General features: G+C 38.6%; 2 protein-coding genes and 1 long non-coding RNA gene across 5 annotated transcripts in view; 1 reads left to right on the top strand and 2 right to left on the bottom strand.

The window, feature by feature from the left end:
- Positions 1 to 214: 214 nt before the first annotated feature.
- Positions 215 to 4,372, bottom strand: rsad2 (radical S-adenosyl methionine domain containing 2). The gene is made up of 6 exons (XM_077730979.1): positions 3,832 to 4,372; positions 3,611 to 3,772; positions 2,437 to 2,666; positions 2,211 to 2,360; positions 1,470 to 1,502; positions 215 to 969 (listed from the first exon to the last, which is right to left on the bottom strand). The coding sequence occupies exons 1-6, from the start codon at positions 4,112 to 4,114 to the stop codon at positions 805 to 807; spliced, it is 1,023 nt and encodes a 340-aa protein (XP_077587105.1). The 5' UTR covers positions 4,115 to 4,372; the 3' UTR covers positions 215 to 804.
- cmpk2 (cytidine monophosphate (UMP-CMP) kinase 2, mitochondrial) lies at positions 4,229 to 8,680 on the top strand. Of its 3 annotated transcripts, none has more exons than XM_077730977.1 (6): positions 4,229 to 4,393; positions 5,011 to 5,627; positions 6,594 to 6,714; positions 7,027 to 7,228; positions 7,368 to 7,601; positions 8,489 to 8,680. In XM_077730977.1, exons 2-6 carry the CDS (start codon positions 5,031 to 5,033, stop codon positions 8,607 to 8,609), a joined length of 1,275 nt encoding a protein of 424 aa, XP_077587103.1. In that variant the 5' UTR covers positions 4,229 to 4,393; positions 5,011 to 5,030; the 3' UTR covers positions 8,610 to 8,680. The 3 variants fall into 3 exon arrangements, with proteins under 3 accessions (XP_077587103.1, XP_077587104.1, XP_077587102.1); XM_077730978.1 differs by having other exon boundaries at positions 4,254 to 4,393; positions 5,008 to 5,627; XM_077730976.1 differs by lacking the exon at positions 4,229 to 4,393 and having other exon boundaries at positions 4,878 to 5,627.
- A 1,569-nt stretch (positions 8,681 to 10,249) lies between these two features.
- Positions 10,250 to 15,030, bottom strand: part of LOC144206182 (uncharacterized) — a 52,552-nt gene continuing 47,771 nt past the window's right edge. Inside the window, exon 6 of the long non-coding RNA XR_013328311.1 lies at positions 10,250 to 12,779. This is a non-coding gene — a long non-coding RNA (uncharacterized LOC144206182). The remainder of the gene's footprint in view (positions 12,780 to 15,030) is intronic.

The raw sequence follows: 15,030 nt of genomic DNA, 5'->3' as shown, positions 1-15,030 counted from the left end.
TCCTTAATTTTGATTTCGTTCAACCTTTCACTTTTAATAACTGTTGTATCTGATTCAATAACGTGTTTTCTCTTATTGTGAATTAATGTAGCTCTGTATAAAGGGAAACATAAAGAATGGATCAATATTACATTTTATATGTTTCATATTCTTTTACAGAACTGGATTTTGTTGACTTCTACGGTGTTGTGCAATTTAAACACCAAAACCCAAATCATTTATGCATGGGTTTTATTAATTTCCCAGAAATGTCAACATACATGTACAAGAACCATAAAATAAATCATGGAAATGAGATTTTACATTATAGTTTCAACCTTCAAGGCAGTAAAAGTGCAACCTTATCTTAATGTACTCCTCAATGTACATACACATGTTTACATGTATTCCAGTGCTCTTCAGTGTGATCAATAATATGCATTCATTCATCTTCCATTATGCATATCCACACAGGGGTCACAGGGGGTGCTAGAGCCTATCCCAGCCAACCACAGGCAGCAGGTAGGGGACATTCCAAATTGGTTGCCAGCCAATCGCAGTCCATGACAAAACGGAGAAACACTCACAAACGCACCACCACTGGGTTAGTATTGAACCCGTACTCCCTGCATCAAAGTCAGGTAGAAAAACCACTGCACCATCGGGTGACCAATTATATTCTGTATATAAACTAAGCTTGAAGTATATTAATGTGTGGAAAAAGAGCACCTGCATACAAAAACACCAGAAATCAAAATAAAAAAGATGAATAATGCTTACTATCAGTATTTATACAAAATTCAAAATCCCGGAGTTGTAAAAATGTCACCACTCAAGCTTCATATCAGCTTTGCTCCACACATACTTGCCACCCCTTTTAAGAAACATTTTCTCATCAAAACCACTGAAGTTGATGGCTGCGCTCACCCCAACATCGAGGATGGACTTAGATGGGTCTTTTCGACCATCTCGACAGTCAAGGAAACGCATCTAGAAGAGACAAGATAATAAAATAAATGAATTATCAAATAAATAAAATTGCCAGACAAAAAAAACATAGTAGATAAATATGTTCCCTTCACAAAAACTGGATTCACTATAGTGGTTAGGGCATTCAATCATGGGATCGAAGGTTCAAGCCCAGGTCAATGCTTACTGCGTGGAGTCTGCATGTTCTCCACAGGCTTGTGTGGGTTTTCTCCGGGTACTCCGGTTTCCTCCCACATTCCAAAACAGGCAGTGAAGGCTGGTTGAACACACTAAATTGCCCTACATTTGATAGTAATGTGTGTATGTGCATGGTTGTCTATCTCCTTGTGCTTTGCGATTGGCTGGCCACCGTGCGTGTTGCCCATATTAGGCTCCGGCACCCCCTTTGTGAGGATATATGGCTCAGAAAATGAATGAGTGAAAAGGATTCAGTGTAGCAAATGAATTTTCAGTGAATGACGTCATCAAGCATGCTAAGTGAAACAAGACAAACCACTTACATATTCATCCAAGATCAAGTAAGAATTCCTCATCTGTGAAAACAAAACCAGAAACATTTGCTTTGTTTACTAGCGACAATAACAAAGCAAACAGTGGTTTAAAAAAACGGATTCCTTTGAGGGGAGTGTAACATTGGCATAGTTTTAAGTTAGACTATAAACACACTGAATACTACCTGTCCTTAAATTTACGATGACTTATTTTCTCGTTAAAAAAATACAAGCATTTACAATTATATTCACACTTTAGTACTCTTTGCATGTAGCATTTCTCTCAACTGTCGTGGGTGTGCTATAGCCTATCTCAGATACTTGTGAGGAGAAAGGTGTTGGGTTCTGTGTACTCGGTTGTCAGCCAAACCTTGTCTTGGCATGAATTAAAACACGCAAATAATTTAAACACTACCTGGAGCCAATAAGGTATAAGAGACAAAACAATAAGTTGGTGACAACTCAGGGCATTCCCTGCTATTGGCGCAACATCAGCTTTGAGAGTTCCCTCCTCAAACTTGTGGAGGATAATAATTTAATCACAATAAATAGATAAATCGGGAAAAAATGAACAATAAATCAATTGATTTTATGTTGGATGAAAAAGAAACTTCCTCCAAATGTGCTGAACATCTGTTTCTACATGTCCATCAGAATAGCATTGTGGATGATTCAATTCCATTGTAATTTTAGCAATGAAAAAAATGGATGAATATATGCTCATATGTAATGATATCAATATTGTGGTACCTTTTCATTGGACTCTGGAACCAGGCATGTGACATTGCCGTGTCTATCCAAAAACTCTTGAAACTGCTGGTCACTAATGACAAAGCGCTCAGCATCTCTCAGAGCTTCTTCCCCTGCATTCTCACCGTCAATCAGCAGACACTGAAATACCTGGAAAACATAAGATGTAGTTATGACTCAACACAAAGACAAAAAAGTCTTATTTAATTTGCATCAATTCAATCACCTTCCATCGGACTGGGTTGAGCTGATTGATGTGTTCTGTCATGTCCTCATCTATGTTGAAGGTGTTGATGACCGAATTGATTTTAAAGGCCACTTTATATTGCTGACACCAGCACTGGATCTTGTAGAGATTATCCAGGTGACTCTTCCTGCCTTGAGTTCGGCCAATCAGCTGATTGGTCGTTTCCTCAAAACTGTCACAAGATATGGCCAGGATGTCAAGGTGGTCGCCTATAAACAGAAGAGGGGCACACAATGTGAAAGCCATGGATAATTAATTAGGAATTAATTTTTCTGTGAAATAGGTCTTAATTTGAACTGTACACAAATATGAGGACTAACTAAAAAAAAGCATATTTGTTGTTATTTCAATAGCTGAAGCGATTCAAGTAACCAGAACTGTTACTTTTTTTTAAAAAATTTTGTATCCCATCCAATAACAAATTTAAAAATAAATGAAATATTGTGTGGAAGAAGTACAATTACAATGAATCTAGTGAGGAACTTGATACATTATGATTTATTCATCCTGTTCAGGGTCACAGAAGCTGGAATCTGACTTGGGGTTAAATCTATTCAAGACACAAGACTGGTTTACCAGTCATTTATTAGCCACATATTAAGAGAATTAGCCATTTACACTCACATTTAAACCTTCACTACAGGTACCTTCATCAAAGTCAGTCAAATATAATACTTTACCTAAAAAAATGAGTACACAAAGGTTTTGTGACACTTTCTTAACCTTCTGAATGCTGTTTGATGTTTTAAAACCTTTGTTGGTGGTATAGTAATACTTTTGGCGGAGCCTTTCATATAACACAATTTAATCAAATATATGTTTACATTGTTTTCACATAATTTATCATATGTAAACTGTACGTGTAGTCTCTGTCTTTAATATGTTTTTTTCATTCTATTGTTTTTACATAAATGAAGGATTTTTTTTCTAAATGAGAAGTTCACAGCATAGGAAGGTTCAAAGTGTAAGATCAGGTTTGATCTAGTGCTTTCCAGCAAAAAAATAACCTTGTTTTTTTTTTTTTTTTTTTTTTTTTTTAAAAGGGAAAAATATGTTATATGTTGGAATGATCAGAAAAATACTTGATATATGGGAGAGCAGGACAGGTCAAGATATAAAGGCTGTAGTGTGATGCAGATTTAAACATATTTACCATATATCTGGAACCATTTCTCCTTGATCATGCTTCCATTGCTGACTATGCTGACACTCGGAAGTTGCAAGTCTTGTTTACAGTATTGAACCAACTTTCCAAGAAAATCCCCCTTTTCATGTAGAAACGGTTCTCCTCCAGAGAAATTTATCTTTTCCATACCTGAGAGTGAGATTTTAATAAACAAGTGATGTGACACATAACAAAAATATCGTATTTACCTGAATCCTTCAGGAGCTTGAGACCTCTCTTTGCTTCCTCTAGTGGCAACACAAATGAAGTTTTTGCTGTATGGAAGCAAAAGCCACACTTGTAGTTACATTGCCGTGTAAAATGGTAGTTTACACTAGTTGGAGTCACAGCATTTGGATCTTTTTCTTTGAGATCTGGGATGATACCCAGTCCTTTAGCCGTCCAGGAGGATTTGCCCAATATTCTGTTAAAAAAGCCAAAAATGGTCTTGATGCAGAGCTGCATAAGTGTCAAAACAGAGGATAGATTCATTTTCCAATCAGCTTTCTCAGTCTACTGTGGTGTTGATGGTCAGAGCACCAGCATTGCTGCTTAAATACAGCCTAGGGAAGATCAGCTGACCAGCGTCATGGTTTCTGTTTATCAACAATGAAAGTGAAACTATGCTCTTACTTTCTATCATTTATAGGACTGCTTTTAAATATATAGATGATGTTGAAAGAAGAGTACTATGTCTTCTTTCTCTGGTTCAATTAATTTCGGACGTGGAAGATGTGGGTTGTCCAAATTACAGCCTGGATGCAGTGAACGGTGAGTTCAAAGCTTTTATTACAGAATATTCCGGGGACAGGTGAACTAACAGACAACTTGAGATTCATGGAGTCATGAGTCATGTGTCATGTGTCATGACTCATGACTAGAAATGGGTAAAATACACATTTCAAAGAGACCCACTTCAATACTGTACCTTTATGTATTTTTCTTTTTATAATTGCTTTCTTATACATGATCTTAAGTTAAGGTCATAACACAAGGATAAAATTAATAGTTAAGATGATCGACTATTAATTTGATGCTTCTGTTAAGATGATCAATTAATAATTGTATAGTCTTAATTTTTTCATGTTTTATCATTCTTGTAGAGCTATCATATATTACTATAATATATACTATATATATTTTTTTTCTTTTTTGTGAAATTGATGTCACACACAATCAATCGTTATTATTGGGCACAATATTTTGTAATGTACTTTATGTCCCATTAGGCTTCTTGTACATAGTAGTATCTTGAAATCCTATCGCTGTTTGATAATAATAACGTTGTAAACATGACGTTGTATGAAGTGGATTGCGACACTCCTTCACGCTCAAGACTCAAGTTTTGTTTTCCTGCTCAGTCCTAACTTTCGTTTTCCATTCAGCAGTCTGAAAAACGAAACACGAAATGCCTTTACTACCAAGGCGGATCATGGCGCTGCTGTCACGGTGGAGCTCGCGAGTTTCCTCGGTGGATGTTGACGGAGAAGCGCTTTACTTTAAAATCCATGGCAACCAACGCATCGCAGCAGGGAAAGGAATGCAACGCTTGTTTGGTAATGTTGAAAAAGATGGGAAGTGTTATTCTTTGCTGGTTTCGAGCGAGGACAGCCTCCGCAGTGCCCGATTTCACTGGGGACTCAAAGACAAACTGCTAAGAGATCTTCCTCCACAGTGTCGTTTATTGCCAATGTCATCGTTTCTACCAAACGTCAAAGATTCCCTCTTACGTGGCTATTTCTTACAAGTTGCGTCCCCAGAGAGCTCCCTGACCACAGAGCGACTTTTACGACAGTGGTTGCAGGATGACGATCCCTTACTGGTGTGCTCTTATTCTCAAGTAAATAAATTGGACACCCCACGGTGGATTCAGCACTTATGGAACGAAGAACAAAATTATGAGATCGCACTGACAGAAGCGCCACAATATCATCCGGCAACACTCAACTTGATAAACAATGATGTTTTCTACAGTTTCCAAGAGGCTCGTGATGTCATTCAGAAGGTATAAATTGACGTCGAAATTATTAGATGCACACGCACTTTATTATACTCAATTTGAGTGATCGATATTATTGATTAACTGTATTATCAATGTGCGGCATTTCGCCTAAAGGTCATGTCCTCGTAGTATTGGCGCCCTCCTGTGGTGATTATCGGGATTTAATTATTGCATGCTCTGTTATTGTTACTTTGTAAGGAAAATTGCATTGAACAATAACGTTGCATATTCACCCAATTTTTGTAGAACATTTTTTCCCTATAAAAATTGTTTTTATGTAATTGGTTCTAAATTTCAATGTTGTGCATGTGCAGGTCCTATGCTTTTCTGTTCTATAATCAAAATGAATTTGAATTGCAAAACCAGTTTTTTTTGGAGAATTATGCTCCAATGGAATGCAGTCAGTTAAAAGGAAATACAGTAACATTTCCATGTTTTTAAAATGTTATTCTGGCAAATTTTCTCCCAATTTAACTTGTAGTCCATTTCTGTTCTAAAGTCAGCTGGGTTTCAAGCAATAACCTTGTCTTACCCCTGCTATGTAATATTAGGAAAAAAATCAATAAGGAAAATATCGCATACATATATGCAGGATGTATAATCTGCATGTGCTAATATGCATAGACTGGGGATGACCATTGAGTAGAACGCCAAGGAGCTAAGCTCTTATGAATTTGACATGTCCCCATTAAGTTTAGCGTGAATCGAGAGTGGATTTTCACCCCCGCTCCTATTCCTGTTGATAGAGTAACACGAGGTATATCATTACATAATAGCTGAACTTTGTCAGTGGCCTGCAAATAAAGATAGATTGTGGAAGGTTAACTTTTAGAAAAGTAGATCTTGGAGCAAAATAGTGTCCTCGATCATAGACACTGATCTAAAATGATATATTCTGATTTCAGAAAACTTGTCATTTATTATGGTAGTTATATATTTAAATCAGCAAATTGAATGTGTCTCTTTCAGTGCGCTGACATCATTCCAGAGGCGGCATCTGTACTGGAACTGCTGCCTTGCAGCGGTGACATGGAAACTAGAAGCAAACCAGACTTCCCTGTTATTGTCTTAGAAGGCCTGGATGCTACAGGTTAATGCCATTAAGACCAGAAATAAAGACATGACAGTCATGATGTATAGATGTTATGCGAAAGCAATGACCGGTCGCTGTCTGCTGAAGCTATTATCCACTAGCGAGGTTGGCCTAATGGAATATCATGTATCATGACCTCAGAAGAGGATCGTCACTGGGAAAATGGTTTATTGAATAATTCACTCACAAGCAATACTCTTTGGAAGGCCTCATGAAAATCTGTGATGTAGCTGAACTTTTTTTTTTAGGTCATCAACTTGTCAACCGTGCTGTGATAAAATTTTAAGATTTGCTCTCCCTCCGTTACAGGTAAAACCACATTGGCTGAATCTCTTAGGGATGTACTAGGGGCCACTCTGCTCCGTTCCCCTCCACAGTGTCTGACACCCTGGAGGGCTTGCTTTGATCAGGAGCCTCCTATGCTCCGAAGGGCTTTCTATGCACTAGGCAATTACATCACAGCGCAACAAATTTGCAGCCAAACTTCCAAGACACCTGTCATCATTGACAGGTAAAAGGTTTTGAGCTGCGTGACCTCTTAACAGGTTTCGCCTCACTATTGAAGCAAGGGAGCAATGCTTAAGATGTTAAAAAAAAAAAAACAGCAGAGCAGATAAAAGTAAATTTGTAATGGTCTTACCTGTTCTCAGGTTTTGGCACAGCACAGCTGCCTATGCCATCGCCACAGCCGTTAGTGGCCCACTGTGTGACCTCCCAGCGGAAGGCTCTGAGCTGTACTGCTGGCCCACCGACCTTCTCCAACCCACCCTGGTAGTCCTTCTTACGCTGGACCCCGAGGAGAGAAAGAGGAGGCTGAGAGACAGAGGTCAAGGTGAAACCAAAGAGGAGCAGGAGCTGGATCACAACCAACTCTTCCGACTCAGGTAATTCAATATTAATCAAATAACTGATGGAACTATTGCATTTAACCATAGCAAAGAAATAAATGTCATTTCAGTCTAACGAGTATGCACAAGCTAGCGCTCATGCATGACCCTAGAAGATAAATGGTACAGAAAATATGGATATCTATTGAGTTATGTGAAATTTATTTAAATAGAATATCTGAGTGTATTACAGTAGCCATTCACTATATATGTTCTTAACTTGAACACTTTGTGGTCAGAGGGTAACGTTTACTACTTCACTGAAGTGTTGGTCACAAAGTAATTTTATCAGGTAGGTGGTTAAGTGTTTTACTCTTTCACATGAGCTGACCAAACTGGAGGAATAGAGAACATCTTCACATTATCTTAGTGCACATCAGATCCATCAAACATTTAAGAATTGCTTTCTTGTGAGAAGGGAGAAGTAGCAACTGATGAAGAAGCACAGGTGATAAGTTACAGAAGTGTGCTCCATTAAAGCAAGTCAACACATAACAGTTATGGCCTGGCCAGCCGACTGCTGTGCAGAAAGGCCGATAGCGACATTCATTCATCTTTTCTCCTGACATAATTGCCTTTCCACATGGGACAGCCAGATGTTTGGCCAGCACAATTAGAAAATGGAGGCGATAGTGCAGACTTGGTCAATCACTATCACAAGGTCTCATTTGTCTCCAGAAATGATTGTGTACTAAGCCATCTGTAGTGTTTCCTTTCTCATATATTTCTAATACTCCAGTCCATTCATCATTTTCTTTGCTGTTTACCATCACAGAAGGGCTTCCATGGTCATATTAACATACGATATTGATTTCAACTTCTCTTTGCATTGAATGCTGTCTTAATTTGTATACATAAGTGATGTGCTTGTGTGTTTTTTGCAGGGTGGAGAAGGCTTACAAGAGAATCAGTGGTCCGGCGTGCATCAGCGTAGACGCCAGTTCCTCTGCACAGCAAGTGCTTCAACAAGTGCTGCATTTAATTAAGGCCAAATGCCAATTGTAAACAACTCGTGCCTTTTCTCAGCTTCAAGTGGATGCTTTATAAATTTTGGCCACTAGGTGCCAGTAAAGCAATGGGAATGGCTCAGTGGTCTAAAATGTATAAAGTGAGTCACTGTAGTACACAGTGCGGTCGAGTAGTCACATTGGCACAAGCAGGAATACACATATACATCCAGACACACAAACACAATTCCTACATCAAAAAGTACATTTAACTGTTTTTGTGAGAGTGCAGAAATCACACCGAGTATCCTTCAGGCCCGGTGGTCAACCACTTACTCAGCCCCTTGTTTTGGTGATGGCAAAACAGCTAAGAACAGCACAAGTACATGTTAGAGGTAACTAAATTCAAATAAAAAAGGCAATGTAATCTGAAGCAAAATTATATTGTATGACTGTCATTAAGGTTTCTCTGCCTCTTGTATTTTAAGCTCTATTACACTCATAAAGCTTTAGACCAAGGGTGCCCAACTTTGGTCCTCAGGGGGCCCCTATGAAGACTGTTTTTCATCTCTGTCCACCAACATGCCTGAATGAATGAAGTAAGATCACCATGAAGCTTCTGGAGAGCTGCTGATGAATTGTTCATTTCATTCAGGTGTGGTAAAGAACGGAAATGTATAAAAATATATATAAAAAAAAGAATAGGGCCCACTTGGAGGAGAGTTATGCACCCTTAGACGATGCATTCTTGTGTAATAGCTCACTGTATCACATTTTGCTCCTTTGCATTGCTAAATAGATCATTAAAAATAAAAGGATTGTTATTTCAGGTAGTCTAGTGATTTGCTGTATTTCTTTGAGTTTCTGTTTACTTAAGCAATTCTCACAAAATGGAGCTAAAAATTGGTAAAATCATGGTTCCAAAACGCAGAGGGATATTTCCCAAAATAAGTTATAGCCATTTTCAAGCACTTTGAAGTCCTTTGTGTTATTTTGTGCTATGCAAATACATTTGCCTTGCCTTGCCATTTATAAAATTATCTATGTTTGGCTGATTTTGGCTGCTCTGCAAATGAAGCATTGAGCAGCCTTGTTCCGCTTCTGCAAAAAATTAGGCACATATCAAGAAATAAACGAGTTGGCACTTGCATAATAAAAGCTAACAAAAATACATTTAAAAAAAATCACTCCTGTTTAAAATTCTATCAGTTGCAGAAATGTGTTGCTTTCAATGGTGATTGATTGGCAACATGATGATTGACAGTGATGCAATAAGTGGGCCCTTGTTGTATACTCTTACATAGTTGAAAAGGCCAAAACATGACCAATATGACCCTCCTGTGTGGAGCAAATTGCAAGTCATTTATACAGGGAGGAAGTATATATTTGGCCGATGTGATGGGAAGATTAATTGGGGGGTTTTGTAATTATGAGCTTGGCAAAGCCGGGGGCTCCAAAAGATAGAGTGACCCATCTCTTATAGTGTGATGCATCAGCAGCATGCCAACCACCACAGACCCTATTCATATGGCAATTAATGGAGAACTGTATATCAATGTCACTGCACTTCTCCCCCACATAAGCACATGGATTACACCTTACACCATTTATGTTGCGGTGCATGCAAAAATGTAACTATCACATGCAATCCCGTAAAGTAAAACGAAGGTATTTATTGAGTATGCACCTCTGCATGTGTTAAGTATCACAGTGGAGTTTATTGAATTCATTAGTCACCAGCCGCCTGGCGACACGGTAGATGTGCTGTGTGAGACAAAATGAACACTGTTTTTGATAGCTGTTAATACAGTAGCCTGTTTTCCAGAGAGGTTAAATTTATGGAGTAAGACAGCAAAGCAATTAGGCTTTATACCATACATCATACTCATGCAAACTTGTGTTTGTGTATGGAGAACCTGTGAGTGGGCATACATGGGTATGCTTCTGTGAATGTGTGGTGGCATGGCAGCCAAATTTATTTGTTATTTTGAGTTAATTTATGATATCACACCATTGTCACCGTCCATCTATCAAATTTATTTGAATGAATGTGCGTTGCAGATGCATTTAAATCTTCAGTAATAAATACTTGTTGTTCTTTTATGATTTCTTTTAGGTCCAGCGTACTCCTACAGCAAAAGTTCACGCTTATACCTACACAGCAAGGCTATTTGGTTAGGAATTTGCCTCTTACCCTGTAGATGACTTCTAAAATCAAAACAAAAAAAAGGTCACATTTGTCTAAGGGCCATGCTATCGGCTCACTCTCACACAAATGCAGACACAAAACCTCACCCTGTGCAGGGCCACTTTGCACTACACTCCTCAATTTCAATATTTCATCTACACAACAGTGCTGGTGTGACGACGAGGAGGAAAGCCCTCCATGAAATAATTAAAGATCCAGCAGGGATGTGGCAGCACAGCAGCCGCCGTCCCGTCTTAAGTAATAGATCAAATGAAAGCTGTCCCTCAGATCATTAATAATGAGGAGGGTATGGAGACTTAAGGGGTGAAGGGGAATAACGAGGGAAGGCATGGGGGGGTTCGTATAGATTGGCCATGCACAAGGTGTTTTATATAATGTATGTGTGAGCATTCGGGTTTGAATAGTTGTCTGGTTCCTTGGCAAAGAACCTTGGCTGCCACATGAAGCAGCATAGCAAGAGGAGTCATGCATATGATTTGGCACCAACAGCCTACCACAGCCCACAGCATCTCTATAAACTCCAAGTTCAAAACGGAACAAGCACAATAATACAAGGGACAAATTGGGAAACCATTACTTCAGTTTAAAAATATGGAAGGTATTGGATGTATACAGAAGATGATCTGCTCTATGGTGTTAAACGTACTATAAATTGCCTTCATTTTGTTTACTGCTGTATTAATAAGAACAAAATAAACTCAAACTGGAATTAAATTGGAATAGTGAATTAAGGGAAGGGAGTTGGTGTTAAAAAGTGTGCAAGACTGCTGCCCACGCTGCAATCTGTGGGCTTAAATTTCCCCAGATTCTTCCAGCTGGCACACACAACAAGCTCCCTAAATACAGCATCTGTAGCATTTCCCAAGCAGATTTTCAAAATTTTCCATCAGCAGGAACCTCTTAAACCGGCCTCTACAGGGACTTGTGTCCATTCTTTATACAGACTTGAATTTGAGTTGTATAAAACACTGTAAAAACATACAGTAATTATTATGAAATAGTCTTTTATTTTCCCTACCGCTTATTCTCACAATGGTCTTGGAAATTTGTCACTGACCTTCATAGATATGCAAAGTTTTTGATCATATTCACACAAAAATAAAATAATAATTTAAAATTAGCATTTCATCAATAAATTAGTCAAATTGAATTAGTAATGAGCACATGATTACAGCTACACTCCCCCACATCAATATTTTGGTTAGTCTGATTTTTACCACTTCACTGGTCTATTGCTCCTTACCTCCCTTACTCCATTCCCTCCCCTCTCACCCCAAATGGCTGCACACATTAGCACGCTACTGACATACTCCAGCTACCACTTTTTCTCTGAACACAGCAGGGGGTGGCAGACATCCCACTGCCACTCCCTGTGAATGGCGGTTGCTGGCTGAGCCAAACTGATCGGTGGGGAAATGTTTTCAAATAACAAAGCGAGGATGAGGCAAGAGAAAGAAAGTTACCATACAAAACAAAGGCCTAGTACAAGTTTGTATCATTTACAGAAAATACATTAAACATCCTTAATATTGTTCATCAATGGCAAATAAATTACTCATATTTTGCTAAGTACAGTATCTGTCGGGATTTTACATGTAGGCGACTTTAAACACTATTCCACCCTAAAAATATAATCCAATTCCAAATTGCACCACGTTCCTTTCCTGCTGGTCGACGTTTGCGGTACAACTTTAAGCATAATCCAAATACATATTTCAAATGTGCTTATTTTCTGATGTTTGCAGGCAACTCACCAGTTTTGCCCAGCGGCTGTTAGAGAGAATTCACCAGGATGGTTAAATATTTAAACACTGCTGCGAGATCTCATTAAAGACAGCACATTGGCCCCCGTGAGGCCCACACAACACTCCCTCACCGACTCCCCCAAAACACAGTTAGATACCAGCAAAAGTGTGACACTGAACAGTTATTGTCTATTTACCTCTTAGGACTTTTTTGATAAATCATTACATCCTGCCAAAGAATAGGCGTCAGCTGGCAGTCGACCTGACTGGAGTGCTACAAAAAAAGAAGAAGAAAAAAATGATTGAGATTCTGTTGTGTTTTGACAGCTGCAAACAAACGGAAATGTGGCAAAAACAAACTAACATGACAATAATACCAGGCTAATATTACCATAACACAAATATGGAAACAAGGCATAGGACAAAGTTTCTTCTCTCTTGAGTCATCTTGCCTTCTCACAAAAATCTTGGCAATTATTCCAACACAGTTGATGGGAAGGGGAGGAAGGGCTCCCTATTTTTGTTCAGGCTGCCCTCTCAAATAAATTGCCTTCCTGTGGTGAACTTGGATTGTTTCTTGCATGCCATGTTTTCTTCCACAACCCCCCAGCTCATCCAGACACAATAATTCCATCTTTCTTCCCCCAAGAGGAATAAATCAAAGGCAATATTCAGCATGCAGCTAAGCTCGTGCATCTCTTATCTCATACTTGAAAACAGTTTATTTTGGTTTCACGTACATTAATGTTTCAGTGTGGTTCCTAGTTGGGGATACAAAATAAACCCTATACAATATACTTTCTCCTTGGCCTTTGATTCCATCTGTCACCTAATCAGAGTTCTTGTGGTCCACAATGCAGAAATGAGGACTTGCAGACACATGGAACAAGTGAGGCAATATTTACATGTACAAAGGAAAACTTCAGAATTCAAAGCATCATCTTAGATAGTGTCACACAGGATCTCACGTAAATCCAGAGCTCTGACAGCCTGAAAGTAGTATTTGTTTTAAAGATTCTCTGTTTTTGTGTGTTAAAAGAATGGGAAAGGACATCAGAAGTTGTTGGAGCAGACTCCAGTATCAATGTATTCTTTGTCATTTTAAGCCAAGTTTACAACATTTTTGTTGAGTCAAATTAGGTTTATTTTAATACACCTAAATCATAGTTGTAGAGTTTTTCTCCCTTTTTAAAGCCTTGTTACATGTATGATATTCATTCATTTTCCGTAGCTCGCATCCCCCTAAAGCAAGACCCTAAAAGGCAAACTAAACCCTAGACTGGTTGCCAGTAAGCCGTAAGTCACACGGACAGACGAACGACCATTCACACTCACAGGCAACAAAGTCAGACTAGTGAACCACTACATTATCAGACGGCTCATTATTATTTTCATTCATTCAGATTTGTCAGGGTTTTTGAAAACTGTTTTTACTTTCGCCTACTTTTACTTTGGGTTTACAGTCTCTTTAAGATATATATTTTTTATAGGCCTGTGGGATTTTCAAATCAGTTGTTGATCACATTCTTGCTACATTTTAAAAATACAAAAGGAGATTAATTGAACAGTAGCATGGGCAGTTAAATGGTGGATTGTTTTGGAGAAGATAATTTTGTATCAGTGGAGGAAATACTAGCTTGGCAAATGATGTGAGATGGATCAATAATTAAACAGAGTAGGGCCAATGTTCTGAATGAATCATATATTTACAAGATTGGAGGAATTATTTTTTGAGGCTGCATAAAGCAAAAAAAAAAAACTAACTTAGAGCAAGTTTAACAGATCAAAACATGGCCAAGTGAGCCATGTGCTGTCCTATCAGCATTCAAATTTCATGTGGGTGTTTTAATGTGTCTGCTTAGAGAAGAAAATGGTTAATAAATCCTTCGATATGTGGAGCATTAGAACTCTGTTTCTTATCCTGACTAAGCCACCTCTATCCCTTTAGTACACTTGTTTAGCTTCCTGACGCAATGGCTGTCCTGTGTGAGACCATAGGATCACATTTCAGATTATTTTCTGCTCTGTCTGTACAGCAACCATTTAACACACAAGCAGAGTGTCTCAATTTGGACCACAGTTATATAAGTAAAACTGTGATGGTCAAAATTCAGGCAATGGTCAAAACATCTGTCCTTCCACCTCACCAAGTGATGATGTAGCTACTTGGAATAGTTATCTATCTTGCCCAGCGTTGCCAGCTGTCAGAGCACATGGCTATAGCTAGATGCCGCTGGCAGGTGCAATCAATATGGATTCCACAGAGAATTTCTTTGTAGCAGAGGCCAGTCTAACTCATCTCTGAGTTTCTCTGAGAGTAGGAGACCAGGCGGATAGGTTTTATATATCCTTCGGGGCAAATTGGTCCAGCCCCACTGTACAACCAGGAGAGGATTAATCCTGTCTATTGGTTGCCATTCCATGCTTTACTTGGACTTGAGTGTTCTTATTTTTTTCTCTTGTAAGACTAAGATGGGTGGGTTTATGCTGTAGAAACTTGTGTTGTCTGAGATGTTATTTGGACC

The sequence above is a fragment of the Stigmatopora nigra genome, chromosome 13 (genome assembly GCF_051989575.1).
Source record: "Stigmatopora nigra isolate UIUO_SnigA chromosome 13, RoL_Snig_1.1, whole genome shotgun sequence".
NCBI lineage: Eukaryota > Metazoa > Chordata > Actinopteri > Syngnathiformes > Syngnathidae > Stigmatopora > Stigmatopora nigra.
Note: the sequence above shows the minus strand (reverse complement) of the source record. Positions and strands in the feature narration are given on the sequence as shown.

Coding starts and splice junctions, on each gene's coding strand:
- rsad2 (XM_077730979.1), bottom strand. CDS start 4,114: ATGAATCTATCCTCTGTTTTGACACTTATGCAGCTCTGCATCAAGACC. Junction 1,503..2,210: donor TTCCAGAGTCCAATGAAAAG/GTACCACAATAT, acceptor TTGTTTTCACAG/ATGAGGAATTCTTACTTGAT. Junction 970..1,469: donor ACTTGATCTTGGATGAATAT/GTAAGTGGTTTG, acceptor TGTCTCTTCTAG/ATGCGTTTCCTTGACTGTCG.
- cmpk2 (XM_077730977.1), top strand. CDS start 5,031: ATGCCTTTACTACCAAGGCGGATCATGGCGCTGCTGTCACGGTGGAGC. Junction 6,715..7,026: donor AGAAGGCCTGGATGCTACAG/GTTAATGCCATT, acceptor CCTCCGTTACAG/GTAAAACCACATTGGCTGAA. Junction 7,229..7,367: donor ACACCTGTCATCATTGACAG/GTAAAAGGTTTT, acceptor ACCTGTTCTCAG/GTTTTGGCACAGCACAGCTG.